This window comes from Anolis sagrei, chromosome 1 (genome assembly GCF_037176765.1).
Source record: "Anolis sagrei isolate rAnoSag1 chromosome 1, rAnoSag1.mat, whole genome shotgun sequence".
Lineage (NCBI taxonomy): Eukaryota > Metazoa > Chordata > Lepidosauria > Squamata > Dactyloidae > Anolis > Anolis sagrei.
In genome coordinates this window covers 151,244,502-151,256,991 of record NC_090021.1, presented here as the reverse complement: position 1 = coordinate 151,256,991, position 12,490 = coordinate 151,244,502, and the positions used below count along the sequence as shown (strand labels likewise).

The window sequence follows — 12,490 nt, the reverse complement described above, 5'->3', positions numbered from 1 at the left end:
TTTCCCCCATGTCAGGAGCGACTTGAGAAATTGCAAGTTGCTTCTGGTGTGAGAGAATTGGTTGTGTACAAGGACGTTGTCCGGATGTTTTGATGTTTTACCATCCTTGTAGGAGACTTCTGTCATGTCCCCACATGAGGAGCTGGAGCTGACAGAGGGAGCTCATCAGCACTCTCCCTGTCGGTCTTCAGTCCATTGCGCCACCGGGGGCTCCTAGATAACCCAATTCCAAACAGATATTGTGGGGTTTTCTGCCTTGATATTCTGGGTTGTAGGGCTGTGTGGAAGTGCCCCTGAAATACCAAGGCAGACAATCCCACAATATCTGCTTTGAACTAGGATATATGGCAATGTGGCCTCAGATAACACAGTTCCAAGCAGATATTGTAGGATTTTCTGCCTTGATATTCTGGATTATATGGCTGTGTGGAAGGGCCCTCAATCACACGATTTTTGTTTCTGGTTTTAAAAATGTCATTTCCTAATTGGTTCTCTCATATAAAAACATGGGGGAAGTTTCCCAAACTTTGCGAGAGGGACATCATACAGCACATTTTGTCCTTTTTTCGTTGAATAGCTTCTAGAGTCTCAAATAATTCAACATAGTTTGTGGCAGCCACAAAAAAAAAAGAAGTTGTTTCAGGAATAGAACAAGTTAGTAACTATTTTCCAAAGGAAGGGGCCTTTCCACACAGCCATATAACTCAGAATATCAAGGCAGAATAATTCACAATATCTGCTTTGAGCTGAATTATCTGAGTCCACACTGCCATATAATCCAGTTCAAAGCAGATTTTATTCAGCTGTGTGGAAGGGCCCTAAGTCCTGTACAGTTAAACCAGGAAATAATATTTTCCAGCCAGGAGCAGAACATTTTTTTAAAAAAAATGTTATATAGTGTCATTGTTTTACTTAGGCCCATTCCACACCGCTGAATGAAAACAATATTCAATTGGATTACATGGAAGTGTGGACTCAGTTAAGCCAATTCAGAGCAGATATTGTGGATATCTGCCTTAATATTATGAATTACATGACTGTGTGGAAGGGCCGCTAGTGTCCAGTGCTCTTTAGTTTTTTCCTAGGGCCCTTCCACACAGCCATATAACCCAGAATACCAAGGCAGAATACTCCTTCAAACTACAAGAAAGGAGATTCCATCTGAACATGAGGAAGAACTTCCTGACTGTGAGAGCCGTTCAGCAGTGGAACTCTCTGCCCCGGAGTATGGTGGAGGCTCCTTCTTTGCAAGCTTTTAAACAGAAGCTGGATTGCCATCTGTCGGGGGTGCTTTGAATGCAATTTTTCCTGCTTCTTGGCAGGGAGTTGGACTGGATGGCCCATGAGGTCTCTTCCAACTCTATGATTCTATTATCCTAACCCACAATATCTGCTTTGAACTGGAATATCTGAGTCCACACTGCCATATATCCCAGTTCAAAGCAGATTATTGTTTCATTTTATTCAGTTGTGTGAAAGGGGGCCCAGTTTGAGTCTCCAGATATGACTGAGGGACAACTCCCATCATTTTTTTATAATTATGCACCATGCAGACTGGGGATAATGCGAACTACAACTCAATTACCCTGGTGGCCTTGAGGTTGGGAAAAGGTAAAGCGACATTTTGAAGACAGTTTGAGTCACCAAATGTTATTGAAGAACAACTCCCATCATTATTATTTTTATTTTTATTATTTTATATTATTATTATTATTATTATTATTATTATTATTATTATTATTATTATTATTATCCACCATGCTGACTGGGGATAATGGGAACTGCAACCCAACCGCTCTTGTGACCCTGAGGTTGTGGAGCATTAAAATGACTTTTTGAAGACAGGCATCTTCTTCACAAGCCTTGTATCTAAATTCAAGCTGACTCAATAGAACTAAATACAGGCTTCCAGATATTACCTGCCTGCTTGCCATCTAAAGGCCTGTTACCTGACTGGGGTTGTTTGTTTTGCAAAGAAGGCTCCTCTCCCTCGACTCTCCATCTGTGTCTAATGCGGATTTATTCTCTTTCTTCCAGGGCTCCGTGGAAGCCCAATGTGGACTCATGCTGAACGGCCAAGGAGGGGTGATAAGGAGAGGTAAGCAGGCTCCAAAAAGCCACGTTTGGGCTTCTTATTCCAACACATCCCTGTTCCCTCTGCCTTCAGGATTAAACATTTTATTGTGGGATAATTAAATCCGGAAGGAGGGGTGAATCCCATTTGTGTAATGAGGGAGAGTTTTATGTATTGTCGAAGGCTTTCCTGGCTGGAATCATTGGCTTGTTGTAGGTTTTTCGGTCTATAGGGCCATGTCCTAGAAGCATTCTCTCCTGACGTTTCGCCTGCATCTATGGCAAGCATCCTCAGAGGTTGTGAGGACTATCCTCAGAGATTGTGAGGCAAAACAACAGGAGAGAATGCTTCTAGAACATGGCCATATAACCCGAAAGACCTACAACAACCCAACAATAATAATATAATAATAATAATAATAATAATAATAATTATTATTATTATTATTATAGTGTGTTGTGTGGTTTTCGGCTCTGTTCCAGAAGCATTCTCTCCTGGCATCTATGGCAAGCATCCTCAGAGGTTGTGAGAACCTCATAACCCCGGAGGATGCTTACCATAGATACAGGCGAAACGTCAGGAGAGAATGCTTCTAAAACATGGCCATATAGCCCGAAAAACCTACAACAACCCAAGGAGAGTTTTGTTTCGTTTGTGTTCCTGAGCATACAATACAATGTTGTAAGAAAGCTCCAAACCTGTCAGCAAAGCTTGTGTCCTGTGAAAGGGTTTTAAGGTTTGTGTTACTGCATCTTTAGTAAAGGTAAAGGTTTTCCCCTGACATTAAGTCCAGTCGTGTCCGACTCTGGGGGTTGGTGCTTATCTCAATTTCTAAGCCGAAGAGCCGGCGTTGTCCGTAGACACCACCAAGCTCATGTGGCCGGCATGACTTCCCGCCGGAGCGGTACCTATTGATCTTCTCACATTTGCATGTTTTCGAACTGCTAGGTGGGCAGAAGCTGGGGCTGACAGCGGAAGCTCACGCCGCTCCCCCAGAATTGAACCTGCGACCTTTTGTTTTGATAGTGGTACATAATATTCGACTCCTAGTCGCATTTTTTTTCAATTTGGTGAGATTTGGTACATTTTTTGGGAAACAAAACTCCAGAAACAGAAGCCTAGAAGGGACAGAGAACAACAGATTTGGAGGCAGAATAGTCCAAGAGAATGGCTTTCCTTTTGCTTTGTGTCTTGTATTTAACAGCTAAACACAAGTGTTTGCACTCAGGGTGGTCTACTACACACACACCCCGAAATGCATTACTTGAGAGTAAATTCAGCTGAAAATCCTCAGTTTTCAAGGGAGAAAATGAAAGCAAATCTGTCTCCCTCTTGGTCCAATTTGGATCGTGTGCTTCTTTGGAGAGGAACTCACATTGTGTTTTGTGTACTATAATTTCATGTCCTTGCTTCGGATATAATTGATATTAGTTTAGTTATAGGTCAGTTTAAGAGTGAGCCCTATTCAAACACATGTTAGATCTGTTTCAGGGTGTATTTGACCTGCTCTAGTGCTTGAGATACACAACATATGCCATCTACCAGTCGCCATCTGCCCGCCCATAGAAAACAATGATAACTAATCTAAGAAACTAGAGTTGATGTAATATATCCAATACAATTTTCTGAATCAGTGCCCTTAAAAACCCCAGGAAAAAGCCTAAAAACCAAGACACCAAGAATGTTATTATTGGGTTACTGTGAGTTTTCCGGGCTGTGTGGAAATGTCAGAAGCACTCTCTCCTGACATTTCGTCCATATGTATGGCAGGCATCCTCAGAGGTTGTGGGGATTATTATTATTATTATTATTATTATTATTATTATTATTAGCCACCCCCTGCCATGCTTTGCTGTGGCCCAGTCTGTGTATATGTGTTTTGTGTGTGTATATATGTGTGTATATTTGTGTATATGTGTGTTTGTGTGGTTTTGCGAATGCGTTGTAATGTATTTTTTGGGTTTTTTGGCTTTTTAAGTCCCTTTTGCTGTGTTTTTCAGTGTTTTGATGAGTGATGGTCACTTGTTAGCCTGATAGGTGTATTGTGTCCAAATTTGGTGTCAATTCGTCCAGTGCTTTTTGAGATATTAATCACACAAACGAACTTTACATTTCTATTTATATAGATTATTATTATTATTGTCATCATCATCATTATATTTTATATTATAAAATGTTATTATTGTTATTACACTCCATTTCGAGGTGCATAGGGGCAAACCTATTTTTGAACTGGATTATATGGCGGTGTAGACTCAGATAATCCAGTTCAAAGCAGATACTGGATATTCTGGTTTATATGGCAGTGTAGAAGAGCTCAAGACGACGGGATTGGTGCCCGTATTGCAGTCTATTCAATGCAATTTTTTGAATCAACAACCCAAATAAGCCCAGGAACAGATCTAAAAACCAAAACACCAAGACATTTGTTTTGGTTGGGCTGTTATTTATTTATTGCGTGTCCTTTATTTCTATCCCGTCTTTCCAAGGCGGCTAATAGGGATAGATTTACATTGATAGATTAGTTGATAGGGTTTCTTTCACACGTTCCCCCTCCGGGTGTCACAATACTGTCAGAAGTGTTTTCCTCTGAAAGTACTGTCTCTGAAAAAGACAGTAGCTAATCTCAGAGCCTAGCATCCTTTTGGTTAATTCTGCTTAAGGAAACCCTGGGAAAAGGTATGGCGTGGTCATAAGAAACCGTAGCTGGTGGTGCTGAAGTGGACAGCTCCCCGGTTCCTTATTCACAAGCGTAGTGTTAAGAAGCCGTAGCTGGTAGTGCTGAAGTGGACAGCTCCCCGGTTCCTTATTCACAGGCATAGTGTTAAGAAGCCGTAGCTGGTGGTGCTGAAGTGGACAGCTCCTCGGCCCCTTATTCACAGGTGTGGTCATAAGATCCCATAGCTGGTAGTGCTGAAGTGGACAGCTCCCCGGCTCCTCATTCACAGTGGTGCTCATAAGTAGCCATAGCTGGTGGTGCTGAAGTGGACAGCTCCCCGGCTCCTCATTCACAGGCGTAGTGTTAAGAAGCCGGAGCTGGTGGTGCTGAAGTGGACAGCTCCCTGGCTCCTTATTCAAAGGCGTGATCATAAAAAGCCGGAGTTGGTGGTGCTGAAGTAGACAGCTCCCCAGCTTCTTATTCTCAGGCGTTGCTTTTCTAACAGTGCCCATTCTCTGCGATAAGGGCGGAGAGTGTGATTTGGGAGTGTGTATTTTTTTAGTTCCTTGGAATTGGAGGGATTTGTGTGACAAGCAAGCACGTCGACTTTGAGGCTGAGTCCTTTCTAAAAAGGAAGGCAACGCTTCTCTTTCTTTTACTCACTCGCCTGGGCCTGCCTGTGCCTGTGATGGGTTTCTCTGTATGTCTGTGCACTGCTTGACTGGACTCTAATCTCGCCTCCGAAGGAGCCTTTTGTCTTTCTCGAGCTCTTCTTATCGAGTGGATGCCATTTCTCTCCGCTATGCCCCCCCCCCCCCAAAATAAGGAGCTCTTCATTACTTGTAGTTTTTTTTAAAAAGCGTTCCCTCCACCCTCTGTTATTTTATCTCAAACGGAGACTGAGTAAGTCAAGGATTGAAAAGGCTGGCGGGGAAAGGAAATCCAACATGGAACTGTTGCTAAAGCGAATCTGAAGAGCGGAGCTGCTTTGGCAGGCGTAGGCATAAATGCAATGTTGGAAGGGGTATCAAAAGGCTTTGGTTAGACTTGAAGACAAAAGACGGGCGCGCGTGGAAGGAGAAAGGGCCCTCGAAACCCGCCGGTGGAAAGCGGAGATCGGAACCCAAGTCTCCCGACATGGCCTCAGGAAGGAGGGAGGGAAGGAAGGAAGGAAGGAAGGAAGGAAAGGGAGGGAGGGAAGGGAGGGAGGGAGGGAAGGGAAGGGAAGAAAAGGAAGAAAGTAGAGGAGAGGAAAGAAGGGAAGGAAGGAACCTAGGGAGGGAGGGAAGGAAGGAAATGAAGGAGGGAAAAAAGGAAGGAAGGAATCGAGGGAGGGAAGAACTAGAGAGGAAGGGGAAGGAAGGAAATAATTTCACCCCCGGCTACACAAGAAAGGAAAACGAAAAAAAGAACGAAGAGAAGGATTCTAGACTTCAGATACACAAGTGAGGGAAACGAAAAAGAAGAAGGGAGGAAGGAAGGGAAGGAAGGAAATGAAGGAGGGGAAAAGGAAGGAAGGAGGTGAGGAAAACGAGGGGGGGAGGGAAGAAGTAAAGAGGAAGGAAAGGGGTAGGACGGGAATAATTTCAACCCCGAGTACACAAGTAAGAGAAACTAAAAAAAAAGGAAGGATTCTAGAATTCAGATATGTTTTTGTTTTGTTTTTTTCCCGTGTCGGGAGCGACTTTAGAAACTGCAAGTCGCTTCAGGTGTGGGAAAATTGGACGTTGGATGCTTTACCATCCTTGGGCGAGGCTTTTTTCATGTCCCCGCATGGGGAGCTGGAGCTGACGGAGGGAGGTAGCTCATCCGCGCTCTCCCTGGATTCGAACCTCCGTCCTGTCGGTCTTCAGTCCTGCCGGACAAAAGGGTGAAGGGTGCTGGAATAGACGAAGGAAGGAAGGAAGGAAGGAAGGAAAGAAGGGAGGGAGGGAGGGAAGGAAGGAAGGAAGGAAGGAAGGAAGGAAGGAAAGGAGAGAAGGAAGGAAGGAAGGAAGGAAGGAAGGAAGGAAGGAAGGAAGGGAGGGAGAGAAGGAAGGAAGGAAAGAAGGAGGGAGGGAGGGAAGGAAGGAAGGAAGGAAGGGAGGGAGGGAAGGAAGGAAAGAAGGAAAGAAGGAAGGAAGGAAGGGAGAGAAGGAAGGAAGGAAGGAAGGAAGAAGGGAGGGAGGGAGGGAAGGAAGGAAGGAAGGAAGGGATTTCTCTGAGTGAAGGAGCAGAAGACACGGGCTTCGTAAAGCCGGCTCCTCCCATCCCCGAGAAAAGAAGGTTTGAGGATTCAGCCGCAACTCTAGAGCCCACGCTTCGAAAACCCTTGCAATAGTCACACCCTCGGAGACCTCAGAGGAAACCAAAAAGGGAGGAAAAATCCTCTCTGTAATCCCCGGGTCAGGTTCGCCTTAGGGTCGCGCTAAATAGAAAGCGGTTTGAAGGTAGACAACAACAAAAACAACAACAAGGATGGCTCCTTTCATTGCAGAGCAAAGAAAAACTCGGTGCGTGAAGCTCAGGTGGGAACTTGGCGGCACCTCCGAGATAAGGGGTCGGGGCTTCCGGACTTGGGGCGTTGGGGAGGCAATTCCCACCCCGCAGGGATATTGGTGGGAGGCTCCCCCTCCGCCCTCCCTCCCTCGCTCCCTCCCTCCCTGCCGGTTCACGGCGTGCCGCATTTCGCCCGCAGCTCCGTTCCGCGCGCCCCATCACGACCAATAATCTTTACGTCGCCGCCCGCGCGCCTATCGATAGCTTCTCTTGCCGCGGGCGCCGGCTTTGATATGCTAATCTTGCCGAGGGCCCCAATTCTGCAGAGATCATATTAATGGTGTACAGACGGGCGAGCGCAGGCTTCCTTCGCCTCGGAAAGCTGAATATTCAGAGTCGGCCCTTTGAAAACCAGCCGGAGTGAGAGGAACCTCTGCTTTGCGAGGTTTTAGTGGAGGGGAGAAGGAGCAGGTTTGGAAAGGCCTTCCCCCGGTGGCAGCCCCATTCTTTCTCCCTCCCCCCCCCCCCACTTGGTTGTGAACCAGATGCATGTTGTAGAAACCTTTCCTCAATCGTCTGCCCCAAATCTGCTTGATTACACTGGTCAAGACACATTTCGAGCTGGTACCAATGTGTTACTATTTATCAATGATGATAAAGTATCAATTATTATTACCACTATTAGTAATTATTACCAATAGTATTAATTATCATGACTATTAATAATAATATTAATGATTATATTAGTTATTGCTATTAATAATAATTAATTGCTAATATTAGTAATAATAATACTATTAATATTATCACCGTCAATAAGCTATATAAATGAAAATGTAATGTTCATTTGTGGGATTAACACAACTCAAAACCACTAGGCGAATTGACACCAAATTTGGACACAAGACACCCAACAACCCAATGTATGTCCTTCACTCAAAAAAATATTGATTTTGTCATTTGGGAGTTGTAGTTGCTGGGATTTATAGTTCACCTACAATCAAAGAGCATTCTGAACCCCATCAACAATGGAATTGAACCAAACTTGGCACACAGTTCTCCCATGACCAACAAAAAGTATTGGAAGATTTCAGTGGGCATGGACCTTGAGTTTTAGAGTTGTAGTTCATCTACATCTAGAGATTACTGTGGACTCAAACAATGATGGATCTGGACCAAACTCTACACGAATATTCAATATGCCCAAATGTGAACACTGGTGGAGTTTGGGGAAAATAGAATCCTAACATTCGGGAGTTGTAGTTGCTGGGATTTATAGTTCGCCTACAATCACAGAGCATTCTGAACCCCACCAACTATAGAATTGGGCCAAACCTCCCACACAGAACCCCCATGTGGGCCACAGCAACTCGTGGCAGGGAACGGCTAGTCTATATAACTAAAAATGTAATGTTCATTTGGTGGGATTAACACAACTCAAAAAACTACTGGGCGAATTGACAGCAAATTTGGACACAAGACACCTATCAAGCCAACGAGTAGCCATCACTCATAAAAACACTGACAAACACATAGACATGACTTCAAAAGCCAAAAATAAATAAAAAAAAACAAGGAGAGCACGGATAAGCTCCCTCTGTCAGCTCCAGCTCCCCATGCGGGGGGGGGGGGGACATGAAAGAAACCTCCCATACCTGCACAAAACCAAATATATACACATATACACAAATATATATACACATAAAACACATATACACAGCAACGCATGGCAGGGGACGGCTAGTTATTAATAATAATCAATTATTGTCAATTATGATTAATTATAACTGATAGTTATAATATTATTATTACGATTGTTGTTGTTAAGGTCTATCATTTGAGGCACCAGAAGAATAACAATAGCAACAATAGTAATAACTTTTATTATTACTAAAGTAATTATTCTGGTGCCTCAAATAATAGACTTTAACAACAACAACCATCGTAATAATAGTAACAATAGTAATAATAATGTATTGTTGAAGGCTTTCATAGCTGGAATCACTGGGTTGTGGTAGGTTTTTTCGGGCTATATGGCGAGGAAAGAATGCCTCTAGAACAGTCGTTCTCAACCTGTGGGTCCCTAGATGTTTTGGCCTTCAATTCCCAGAAATCCCAACAGCTGGTAAACTGACTGGGATTTCTGGGAGTTGTAGGACAAAACACCTGGGAACCCCAGGTTGAGAACCACTGCCTAGAACATGGCCATATAGCCCCCAAAAACCCACAACAACCCAATAGTAATAATAGTAATAACAGGAGCCCCCGGTGGCGCATCGGGTTAAACCCCTATGCCGGCAAGACTGAAGACCTACAGGTCGCAGGTTCGAATCCAGGGAGAGCGCGGATGAGCTCTCTCTGTCAGCTCCAGCTTTTCATGCGGGGACATGAGAGAAGCCTTCCACAAGGATGGTAACACATCAAAACATCCGGACGTCCTTGCAGACGGCCAATTCTCTCATACCAGAAGCGACTTGCAGTCAAAAAAATTAGTAATAGTATAACTAACAATAAATGATAATTATTAATAATTTTAATAGTAATAATAATAATTAATTATTAATAATAATTATTAATATTAATAATATTATCGATCCTGGTTCTGTTTGACCCGCTGATTCCAAAAAGGGCACCCGTTTTCACCTATCAGCTCAGTTTTTTTTAAAAATCAGGAGCATATGCCTTCTGCCAGTTACAATATAAAAACCATATCTAAAAAACTAGAGCTGATGCGGTTTCTCCAATGCAGTTTTCTCAATCTGCGCCCCCAAATAACCTCAGAGACAGGCCTAAAAATCAAAGCACCAGGAAAGGAGATTCCATCTGAACATGAGGAAGAACTTCCTGACTGTGAGAGCCGTTCAGCAGTGGAACTCTCTGCCCCGGAGTGTGGTGGAGGCTCCTTCTTTGGAAGCTTTTAAACAGAGGCTGGATGGCCTTCTGTCAGGGGTGATTTAAATGCAGTATTCCTGCTTGTTGGATTGGATGGCCCATGACTCTTTGATTCTTTGATTCTATGATTCTATGAAGCTTTTATAATAATAATAATTAGGTTCTTGTGAGTTTTTTCGGGCTATAGAGCCATGTTCTAGAGGCATTTCTCCTGACGTTTCGCCTGCATCTATGGCAAGCATCCTCAGAGGTAGTGAGGTCTGTTGGAATTAGGACAATTGGTTTATATATCTGTGGAATGGCTGGGGTGGGGCAAGGAGCTCTTCCCTGCTGCAGTTATGTGTGAATGTTTCAGCTGATCACCTTCATTAGCATTTGAAGGCCTGCCTGAGCCTGGGAAAATCTCTTGCTGGGAGGTGTTAATCTATGCCCGGTTGTTTCCTCTCTATTGTTTTGCTGTTGTAATTTTAGAGTTTTTTTAATACTGGTAGCCAGATTTTGTTCATTTTCATGGTCTCTTCCTTTCTGTTGAAAGGCACAGATTAACACCTCCCAGCAAGAGATTTTCCCAGGCTCAGGCAGGCCTTCAAATGCTAATGAAGGTGATCAGCTGAAACATTCACACCTAACTGCAGTAGGGAAGAGCTCCTTGCCCCACCCCAGCCATTCCACAGATATATAAACCAATTGTCCTAATTCCAACAGACCTCACTACCTCTGAGGATGCTTGCCATAGATGCAGGCGAAACGTCAGGAGAAATGCCTCTAGAACATGGCTCTATAGCCCGAAAAAACCCACAAGAACCTAGTGATTCCAGCCATGAAAGCCTTCGACAATACAATAATAATAATAATAATAATAATAATAATAATAATAATAATTGCTGTTGTATTGTCGAAGGCTTTCATGGCCCCCATGCTCCAATGAAAGTAACAACAACAAAAACAACAATAACCCATTGTTATTGTTGTTTTTGTTGTTGTTCCATTCATTGGAGCTTGGGGGCAAATAGGGCGGCGGGTTGAGTGGCCTCCCCTCCTAAAAACCAAACCAAACAAACAGGAAAACGAGGGGAGGGACGGCACGGCGACAGTTGTGACAAACTCCACACCCGCCCAAAAGGCGGAGGGAGGAGCGGTTGAGGGGGGAGGGAGGGAGGGAGGGAGTCGGCGGCGGGCCCCGGTTTCCGCTTTGTGATCATCCCTCTTTCCCTGCCCGAGGCGAATTTCAGAAGCTTAAATACTTGCCATCGCCCCTGGGCCATGAAGAGAAAAAGGGGGCCCGGGCTAGCCTCACTTTCTCTCTCTCTCTCTCTTTCGCGATTGCCCGTGGCGACGTCAAAGACAAACTACTTTGAATCAAAACATTTTGGGGGGAATTAATATGATCTGAACTCTCTCTCTCTTCCTCTCTCCCGTTTTAAAGAGATCTTGAGTTTGTCAAATCGCTTAGAGGTGACTGACATGAGAAGGCGGAGGAGGAGGCGTTGGCGCCCAGCGAGGGAAGAGTGTCAGATCGCATTTGATTAGAAATAAATAAATAGGAAAAATAAATAAATAAAAGTGGGCTCCGTCCTTCTCCCCCCACTCCCCGAACCGGGCAGCCAATGGAAGGCCTCCCCCACCGCTTGATTGAAGGCCTGCCCGCCCCGCCCAGCCTCAGTGGGATGCCGGCCCCTTTGATCCGCAGTTGTAATGTGTAATGTCTAATGTGTGGGTGCTTAAAGTACCTAATGACGCAATCCTTTCCCTGCGGGCGGGGCGGGGGCGGGAGAGGAGAGGCGGGGCTTCGCTCTGGGGGAGACTGAACAATGTGTGTTTTCGAAAGGAACAAAAAGCACCAACTTTGGGCGCGTCCTAACAGAAGAGATCCTTCTATAGATCTCCTAATCCAGTGTTTCTCAAGCTTGGGGTCGGGACCCCTTGGGGAGGTCGGGAGGGGGTTTCAGAGGGGTCGCCAAAGACCATTTGAAAACCATTAGGAACCCCTTTGGCAGAGAAGGCTGAAGATCTCTCCGCCTGTCCTTTTCCTTTTTGGAAACAGACGGCAAATCCTCCCACCAAAAGCCCTCTTCCGCTGTGATTGGCTGGCCTCTCAGCTAAGGGAAGAGCTGTTTCTGAGACTCCAAGCGGGGGAGGGGAGAGCAGGCATGCTTGGTGCATGGCAGCGTGGTGTGCATGTGCGGATGAGGGAGAGCATGCAAGGTTGGAGGGAGGCTTGTGCCAGCAAGTCCCTTCAAGGCATGGGAGTTCTGTATGGGAAGTTTGGCCCAATCTTATCATTGGTGTGGTTCAGAATGCTCTTTAATTGTAGGTGAACTATAAATCCCAGCAACTACAACTCCAAAATATCAAGGCCTATTTTCCCCAAACTCCACCAGTGTTCA

General features: G+C 44.7%; 1 protein-coding gene across 3 annotated transcripts in view; it reads left to right on the top strand.

The window, feature by feature from the left end:
• The window catches only part of TFAP2D (transcription factor AP-2 delta), a 67,185-nt gene that overhangs the window by 14,637 nt on the left and 40,058 nt on the right, over positions 1 to 12,490 (top strand). For all 3 annotated transcript variants that reach the window (XM_060784676.2, XM_060784686.2, XM_060784666.2), the window contains one exon: positions 2,038 to 2,098. In XM_060784676.2, the coding sequence (XP_060640659.1) occupies positions 2,038 to 2,098 (61 nt within the window). The remainder of the gene's footprint in view (positions 1 to 2,037; positions 2,099 to 12,490) is intronic.